This window comes from Orycteropus afer, unplaced genomic scaffold (assembly GCF_000298275.1).
Source record: "Orycteropus afer afer isolate SDZICR_OR568_19922 unplaced genomic scaffold, OryAfe1.0 scaffold00035, whole genome shotgun sequence".
Classification (NCBI taxonomy): domain Eukaryota; kingdom Metazoa; phylum Chordata; class Mammalia; order Tubulidentata; family Orycteropodidae; genus Orycteropus; species Orycteropus afer.
In genome coordinates this window covers 3,326,958-3,337,116 of record NW_006921622.1, presented here as the reverse complement: position 1 = coordinate 3,337,116, position 10,159 = coordinate 3,326,958, and the positions used below count along the sequence as shown (strand labels likewise).

Here is a 10,159-nt window from a genome sequence, read left to right as displayed (position 1 = left end):
TTAAACATTTACCTCAAGTAGACACATGCCCTGGAGAAAACAATCATGGGAGAAGGAAGGCTGCTTGTGCACAGGGAGACAGCTCAGGGTGCAGAAGAGTATGGAGGGATGGTCACTGGTAAGAGGTAACTATGGGGAGGAAGTGGGAGGGGAGTTGTTGCATTGTGGTAAATTGTGGTCAATGACATAAGACAAAGTATATGTGAACTGCTGTATGGAAAGTGAATTTACTCTGTAAATCTTCACCCAAATAACAATAAAAAAAAAAAAATTAAATTTAAAAAATAAATAAATAAATAAAAAGAATTAAAAAAAATAATAATAAAAGAATTTTCAAGAATTTAAAGAAAGATATGAATCATCAAAATGTAGAAGCACACTCAGTATCAAATGAAACCAGTAAAATAAATCCAATCCTAGAAACATTGTAATGAATCTGCAAAATGCGAAAGACAATGAGAAGGTCTTAAAATCAACCAGAGAGAAAAGGCAGTGTACCTACTTGGGAAAAAAAAAAGAAAAGAACTGTCTGATAATAAGAATTTCAATGACAAAAATAAAGACCAGAAGAAAATGGAATAATATATAAAGCTCTGTCTAAAAGTAGCTGTCAATCTAGAAATCTAAATTGGGAGCTCTGTTGTCATTAACAAATTAATTATAACTCAGTAAGGAGAATGAGTTAAAGACATTTTCACCCAAAGACAAGGAGGTTTACACTCCACCAGTGAAAAAACTATTAAAAGATTTACTTTGGCAAGAAGGAATTTTAACTCAGAAGAATGAGTAGGATTAATATGAAATTTATAGATGTTTTAGTAAATCCAGATTTAATTGCCTGTATAAATAGCAATTTTCACTAATCTTGGGATCTAAAAAAGTAGAATATGAGGTCCATAGTCCAGTTAATAATATTGTATCAGCGACAATTTCCTGGTTGTGATAATGTATTAAAGTATTTTAAAATGTTCTTAAAGAAAGTTGGGTACAAGAGAGCTCTCTGTACTATTCTTGTTACTTCTTACAAATCTAAAATTATTTCAAAACCAAAAAACTTTAATAATTTAAAACATAAGACAATGATCCTCATTTTATTCAGTAAGCAGAAAAACATACTGATTAGCTTTAACTTTGTCAAGTTATGAATGCATATTAAAAATATAAAGTTAACTAAAAAAATAGAAGTAGAGTGTGTAATTCCAAAATCTGTAGAGGGAGAAAAATAGAATAAAGATACTCAGTAGAACAATTAAACTCATAAAAGAAAGAATGATAAATAAAAATACAAAAAATAACAGAGATAAATCCAAATATGTCAGTAAGCAAAACAAATCTGAACTCATTCATTTCCTAGTTAAAAACCAGTTCCTTGAATTAGATTAAAAGTAAAAATTTAGATATATATTTACCAGAGATATTTCTGAGACATAATGGCATAGAATGATTATGAACAATGAATTGCAAAAGGAGATACTAGGGATATACCAAGCAAAAGATAGGTTCTATGGCAATATTAATATTAGATAAATTTACTTAGTATACACACACACACACACACACACATATATTAGGAATGAAAAAGTAATTATATGATATTTAACAGAATGAGTCATCAGGAAGATGTAACAACATAGCATCAAATTACATAAGCAAAAATTAACACAATTATAAGGAAAAAAATGACAAATTCATAGTGATAGAGGTAGAGTTTAACACACATCTTCCAGTAAGTGATACAACAAGCACAAACTATTAAGAATATCAAATACCTGGTTAATACCATTGCTAAATTGTATCTAGTCAACATAAGGTAATATGTTTTGTGCCCAATAATCAAAGAACATCCAATTCAAGCACACATAAAATATTTACAAAAACTGATTATGAACCAGGCCATAAGGAAAATCTTAAAATAAAAACCAATTTATATGATCACAATGCAGTGCAATTAAAGTGAATAATACTCATAAACTTAGGAAACTAAAAATCAAACAAAAAGCCTAACAACTACACCACCACACACACATACACACACACAGAGATACATGAGCACATACACATTTCTAAATAATGCATTAGTTAAAGAAATCTTAATGGAAATTTAAAATATTTAGTATTGAGCCATATCAAAACACTATAAGATTTAGTGGTTCATCATTCCTTCATCATGGTTTCAATTCCAACTTTTATGTTTTAAGCATTCTTAAGTATATTAATTTTAATGTTATATCCATGAATTGCACTATAAGAAGATCTTAATGATGTATTTTATGACTTTGGATTTCAAATCCATCTATTGGAGCTATAGTCAGCCTGGATTAAAGACTTCCTTGCAAAGAGGACTTGCTGTACTTTTACACAAACAAAGCACACATTACTATATATTTTGTATATATTATACATTTTCTCTCCCACTGAAAATTATTTTCAAAAGCATACTATGCTAAATTTTTATTTATTTATTTATTTATTTACAGCAACATGTACATTTACAAGGTTCAGGCATCCCAGAGTACCAGCAACTCAAGGCCACTTTAGGTTCATTTCTTGGCTTGGGGTATTCCACATAGGTAGCAAAAAATTGAATCACAGATCTGTTTGAGAACAAGCCTGTGGTTTTAAATTTGTAAAAGCCCACTATTCCACCAACTGGTCTGGCCCAGCCAAAAAAAAAAAAAAATTGTCATGTTAGTTTCTCCTGCTGGTGAGTAGATTTTTTTCTAGTCTTATCTGCCCTTTGTGGAAGTCACTGCTTAAAGTAGATGTTTTTAAACTGTCCAAAGCTTTTTAATATCTCTGAGCTTCAGATTCTTCTTCTGAATTTCTTTAGGAATACTATATTTATCCTGAAAGGTCACTGAGACCATAGTAACTGTATTTCATAATACATGAATCATTGCTGTTACTTTGTTTTTATTATTTCCGTACTAATAATTAAATTGGAAGCTCTGTGGCTAGTGCCTAAGGCATTTGGCTGCTAACCAGAAGGCTGGCAGCTCAAACCCACCAGACACTCCTCGGAAGGAGATTGCAAATAGGTGGTAATTAAAAGAAAATACATAACTTGGATTAATTATTAAAAATAATAAAAATAAAAGGATTATTATTATTTATTTAAAATTATAATAATATACAAAAAGGCATATGATTAGGTAAAGGATACTTAATGAGACAAAGTGTAGTGGTATAAGAGAGAGAGGCCCTGGGTTACAGCCTTCCTTCTGTGTGATTCTAAGAAAGCCATACAACTTTCTGGCAGAAATTTCCAGAATGCAAAAATTAGGAGGGGGATTTTGATCATCTCTAAGATCCTCTGTATATCTAACACTCTGAGTTTTTGCATCTGTTCCATTTTCCTTTACAATTTATTTGTACTGTATTAAATAAGGTTTTCATGAATTTTTCAACTTTCACATATTTGCTATAAGATTATTTGATTACAACATCACACTCTTAGAAATAAAACTAGTTTTTATTTTATTTTTGTCCAAGAAAAGTGAAAAAGGAAAAACAGGGGAAGATGAGCAACTAATAAACAGGAAAATAATACCTATAAACCCCGCATTTTTGTAATTTTTAATGCTTTTTAAAATTATTTCCTAGTGATCATTTTGGGAGCTCTGGTGGCATAGTGCCCTAAGGCATTTGACTGTTAACCAGAAGGCTGGTGGTTCAAACCCACCAGCCACTCCTCAGAAGGGAGGTTGGGCAATTTACTTCCATAGAGATACCGCCTTGGAAACCCAAGGAGAGGTCACTATGAGTCAGATCCGACTCGACAGCAGTGAGTTTGGTTTTTGTTAGTGATCATTTGCTTTATCCTCAAAAAATATAAGACCTGCAGAGAGGTATTACTAACTTTGTTCTACAGGTAAAGCCGAAGCACTGTAAGGTTATGTGACTTTATTCCATTTAACTGAGTTATTGCTGACACTAGTTGGAGTCTAGATCTACCATCTCCAATTGCAGGGATTTACTAATTTCCACAGAAGTAGGCTCAACAGAAATAATATTAATCAGAAAAGAAGACTAAAGATAGTTTTCCATCAGCAATTTAAGATTAACTCATGGAAATGGTTTTGACCATCCACGGCATCTTAGGCTACCAATACCTTGATAGATGTTGACACTTTCTTCCGTGACCTGCCTTAGTCTCCCCTACTCTTACCAGGCTCAATTCTGTGTATTGTTCTATTCCTGTTCTTTCTCCTCCCAATTCCCATGACATTCTGAAATACTAACCACTAGTAACACCATGTTAACTGTGGAGGATATTAAAGGTTTTTTGAAAAATAGTGATACTAAACATTAACAAATAATCAACTGTTGACAGTTAAACAGTGGAAACATCTGACTATTGATGACATTAATAAAGCACTTGTTACAGACACTATATAATGAAATAAAGCTACTTTTACCAAATAACATGCAGTGATCTTAAACCATTTTGTGCATTCTATACTCACTTTCCGGCACCCTGTTTCTACTTCCACTATTTCTGGAGCTTGGGTTTGTGATTTCATCTTGCAGATGTAGTCAAGAGGCCGTTCGCAGGCCCGGTCTGCCCAGAATCCATTCTGCAGAGAGCAAAGAGAAAAATTAAAAGGATTCTCAGTGGTCTGACTTTGATGCAATCTTGTATTTCAGATAGAAGAAACTAAGATTCCAGGTTATTAAGAAAAAAAAATGTCATCTACAAAAGGAAAGCACATTTAGATTCTGCACATAAATAGCAAATTTGACATGGGATACAAAGACATAAAAAGATATGGTAATCCGAATATGCTTTTATATCTTGGGTGATCAAGCCACTATTCAGAGGAATCTAAAAGGAGACTTTGATGACTCAGTGGTAGAATTCTTGTCCTCCATGTTGTTGAGTCAATTCGACTCATAGTACCCCTCTGTGGGTTTCTGAGGCGGTATCATTATAGAAGTAGATTGTCCCATCTTCCTTCCGAGGAGTGGCTGGTGGGTTTGAACCTCCAGCCTTCTGGCTAGCAGTCAAATGCCTTAGGCACTACACCACCCAGAGCTCCCACGATCCAGGTTCAATGACTGGTCAATGCACCTCAAGCACTGCCACCACCTATCTGTCACTGGAGGCTTGCATGTTGCTGTGATGCTGAACAGACTAAACTGGACTAGTAAAAAAGCCTAGTGATCTTCTTCCAAAAACTCAGCCAATGAAAACCCCGTGGTTCCTGACACAATCTACGACAGGGCAGCATTTCCTTCAGTTGTGTGAGCAGTCACCAGGACTCAGGGACCAATATGAATTTGAGGGCAGATAACAACAAATGGATAAAAATTTTTGTCAACCAACCTCTAAATGATGGAACTAAGAGATTTTTATGCAATCTCCTGTCAGTCTCTATAGTCTGCGTTCTAGTTAGCAATCCAGGAAAAAAAAAAAAAACTCCTAAGTGCCTTATCCATCACACCAAATCTGAAAATGCACCTAAAGCCATAGTCATGCTTCCTCCCTTCTTATTGTTGCAATTGATGAGTTATCTTCTTAAATCTATGGCTTAACCATTTACCTTGCTTCAGATTAAATCCCCTCCTACTTCCTTAGAGATTTAATGTTGACAATAACCTCTTCTCTCCTTAATTGCTAAATTTCTTTAAAAAAAATTCTGCAAAGGCTGTGTCCAGTTCTTTATCTCTCATTCATCTGAACCCACTGCAATCTGGTACTTATCCCGTTAGCTAGGGCAATCACTTTGGATTGACTTGTATCCTCAAAAAAGACATGTTGAGGTCCTAACCCTAGTACCTGTAAATACAACCTTATTTGGAAATAGAGTCTTTAAAGATGTTATCAGTTAACAAGAATCATATTTGAGTAGGGTGTCTGTAGTAGTTAAGTTTGTGTGCCAACTTGGCTGGACCTAGTTGAGTGGCTGGGCAGCTGGATGTAGTATTCCCCATGATGAGACAGGTAATCAACTCCATGGTGGAATCTACTGTGAGCAGCTGAGTAGCTGCCTCAGGGATGGGGTCTGCTTCCTGTATATAAGGAGAAGCCTTGTGGAACGGTCTCTAGCTTATGGCATGGTTGAACCCTGCACATAGCCAAGTCGTTGTTCAGCAGCCTGCCATACTCTGCCGATCTTGGGACTTTTAATGGATTTGAATTAATGGCCTGCCATGTGGTTTGGTAATATCGGGACTGTACCTTTGTATTTGTCAACCTTGGGTTTGTCAGCCTCAGCAGCCAGCAGCTAAGTGAAGAAAAGCCACCAGCTTCAGTGGGCCAGGAGCAGGAGGCAGAGCTGAAGCCCAAGGTTGAGAAGATTTCACCCATCCCCTAGAGCCTGGCACTTTGAACTCAGACTTAAAGCCTTCAAATAAGAATAAACTCCTCTTTGTAGAGGCCAAACCATTTGTGGTATTTTCTGTTAGAGCAGCACAGAAGTAACCAAAACAGTGTCCTTATAAAAGAAGAGACCAGATACAGAAACACAGGAGAAAGAAAAAACTAAAAAACCAAACTCACTGCGGTTGAGTTGGATCCAACTCATAGCAACACCTCCTTGGATTTCTGAGGTGGTATCACTACAGAAGTAGATTGCCCAACCTTCCTTCTGAGGAGTGGCTGATGGGTTTGAACCACCAGCCTTCTGGTTAGCAATCAAATGCCTTAGGCACTATGTCACCAGGCCATGTGAAAATGCATCTACAAGCCAAGAATGCCAAGTAGCACCTGGGGCTACCAGAAACTGGAAGATACAAGGAAGGATCTTCCCCAGAGCAGACATGAGAACATGGTCCTGCTGATGCCCTGAATTAGGACTCCTAGCCACAAGAACTGTGAAGAATACATTTCTGTTCTTACAAGCTTACCAAGTTTGTAGTAATTTATTACAGTAGTACTAGGAAACAAATACAGTAATATTTAGAAGCTGAAATTTTGTTCTTGTCACTCTGGGATAATACATATTGCTTTAACTGCAATGCTAGTATTCCTACCCACCCTTCTACCTCTAACTCTACATTTTCAGCCATGTTTTTCTTTCAGTCCTTACAAGCATGGTGTTCTCTGCTGTTTTGATAATTAAACCCTACCCTTTTCTTAAGCTTTCAATTAGTAACAATAAAACAACCACAATGAAAAAAATAATACCTAGCGTTTGTTGAACAATAACTCTGGGCCAGGCACTGTGTACTTTATATACACATTTAATATTCATACCCACCATGTACAACAACAACGAAAAAAAAAAAAAAGGGAGCTCTGGTGGCGTAGTGACTAAGGCATTTGACTGCTAACCAGAAGGTTGGCAGTTCAAATCTACCAGGCACTCCATGGAAGGAACAATGGGCAATCTACTTCTGTAAAGATTTACCTCCTCAGAAACTGTAGGTACAATTATTATTCCCATTTTAGAAATAAGGAAATAAGTAACATGGCAAAATCCAGCCTTTTAGCCACCACCTATAAACAAAAGACAGTTTTGTGTTATCCTTCTTTCCTAACATCATAAATAAAACATAGAAGCAATCCTTGATATTTAGATACCTCCATTCAGCCTGAAAAAATAAATCTACTTCTCTAAGTACAGATTTCAGGAAGAATTCGGAATGGATTAACTACATCTGCATCTACTCAGAGCAAATAGTTTAAAGTAGAACCAAAGCTCTGATTTGATCAGTCAAGATTATATATATTGCATATATTTTTTAAAAAAATTATTATGATTAGGGCAAAAGTTTACTGAGTAAATCTATTTTCCATTCAGCAATCCATACATATTCTGTTTTGTGATATTCACTGCACAATAATTTGACTTTGTTTTAATAATTATTTTTTAAAAACAATGTTTTTTTTCTTATTGTGATTTAGGTGCAAGCTCACAGAGCGTATTGGTTTTCCATTCAAGAATCCATACACATTTTGTTTGGGGACATTCACTGCAATCCCCACAAAGCAACAGCCTTCTTCCCACTTCCTCCATGCACACAATCCTTCCCTTCATCCTTCCTTCCCATCCCCTTCTGCTTTCTTTGCTCTGTCTCTGGCAAATGCTGCCCTCTTGATCTCAGATGGTTGATGGTTCGAATGAGTGCATACCCTCCTAGTATTACGGTGCACATTATGGGTCTTCCTGTCTAAGGGCTGAAAGTTGAGACACAGGGGTTTAGTTCAGTTCGTGGCTGGAAGCGTGTCAAAGGGCCATGATCCTGGAAGTTCTACCAGTCTTCATCTGACCAGTAGACCTGGTCTTTTCTCATGATTTTGAGTTTTGTTCCACATTTTCTTCCACTCTATCTGGGACCTCCTACTATGACTCCTTTTATAACTGGGCACCAATTTGTTCTGCTGTCAGGGTCATGGAGGCTGGAGTTCATGTGCTCCATTAGTCTTTTGGGACTAATTCTTTCCTTATACCTTTGATCTTCAACATTCTTCTTTGCTCCGGACAGGGAGTGACCAGTGGTTGCACCTTAGATGGCTGCTCTAAAGCTTTTAAGACCCCAGTCACTATTCACCAAAGAAAGATGTAGAACAATGCTTTGTGGACTATGTTATGCCAATTGACCTTAGTGTCCCCTGAGACTATGGTCCTGAGCCTGTATGTCCAGTGAATCACTCCTTCAAGGTATTTAGTTATAACTAAGACATTTTCATAATTTTGCCTCCTGTATGCTCTACTACTTTTATAGATATATTGCAGCACATACAAATACATAGATAGAGATATTCTCAGTTAAACATATATATATATACACATATATGTATGTATTTTATATTGTACATATATATGTATATTTTATTTATATTTCCACTCACTGCCATCCAGTCGATTCTGACTCACAGTGACCCTCATTGGGTTTCCAAGGCTGTAAATCTTTACAGAAGTAGTTTGGCTCATCTTCCTCCCATGGAGCCGCTGGTGGGTTTGAACTGCTGACTTTCTGGTTAATAGTCAAATGTCTTACCCACTATGTCACCAGAATGTGCTCAAGCACTCACGCTCTTTCTCTATAGGATCCAGTATGAGTATCAGTTATTGGTTCATTTCATCCTTAAACAAAAAATTTGTCTGTTGTATTTATACCCCTCTGAAAATTTTACTTTGTTAGATAACTGAAAGAGATTTAAGAGATTGCATCTGAATTCTGGTTCAACTTTGATCCATGTCAGTTAACCTAGAACAGAAACAATCTAAACAACCATACATAAGTGGGGCTGAAGAAAAAATAAAAATCTTGGCAGAGTTTTGTGTACCATGAACTTAGATTTTGCTAAGTATCAGTAATTAAGGTTGCTTTACCTTGCCTTTCATCACAACACAATCTTCCTGCCTGTTGTTTTCATGGCTTGGTTCTCCACGCAGCCATTTAGTAAATGTTACAGGTGTCCCATCACTCCACTCAAAGTACATTTGAATCTTGATATCATTCAAACCAATCCACAACTCATCATTTGACTCTAAACAGAAGGAAAACATAAAACTAATTTTTACCAAGGTTGCTTTCCAAAGGTCAGAAGGGTATCAGGAATGGAAGCATTCTGCTCAGTCAACATTGGCTCTATTCCCTTTGATATTATAACTACTTCACAGATAACCCTCTTGAATGCTAATCTGACCTACAAGCTGTATTCTGAAACCAAGGTAGGTAGATCATTACCTCTATCTTGTGGAGCTGTTTTGTTACAAAAATAAAAACTTACCAGGCTTCTCTAGAAGATAATACATCAACTGTACTTATGATTGGAAATGTTGTTTGTTGTTGTTATGTGCCATCAAGTCAGCCCCGACTTATAGCGACCCCTCCTTGGGTTTCCAAAGCAGTATCACTACAGAAGTAGGATTGCCCAACCTTCCTTCCAAGATGATTGGAAATATGGTAGTCTAATAGTGTATTTATCGATTTGAGTACTTCTAAGTCTAATGAATGTTTTAAAGTAATAAAAATTGAAAACCATTTTTATTTTACTGGCTAAGTATATCTGTTGTACATGGAGTCACAGTTGACTCAATGGCAACTAATAACAACAATGGTGTTACCAAGACCATAACAACAAGAAAGACAAACCAAGGAGTTAGGTTGTCTTCTGATTTGGGACACTTATTCACCAGTCTATAAATGAATCTAATCATTTTCACCATGAAATTCCATGAAATAGCATTAAAACCCAAATAACAAA

General features: G+C 36.0%; 1 protein-coding gene across 1 annotated transcript in view; it reads right to left on the bottom strand.

Moving 5' to 3' along the window:
- MRC1 (mannose receptor C-type 1) overlaps positions 1–10,159 on the bottom strand; it is a 144,641-nt gene that overhangs the window by 97,010 nt on the left and 37,472 nt on the right. The window contains exons 9-10 of the mRNA XM_007936405.1: positions 9,282–9,439; positions 4,467–4,577 (exon numbers count right to left, since the gene is read on the bottom strand). Of these exons, the coding sequence (XP_007934596.1) occupies positions 4,467–4,577; positions 9,282–9,439 (269 nt within the window). The remainder of the gene's footprint in view (positions 1–4,466; positions 4,578–9,281; positions 9,440–10,159) is intronic.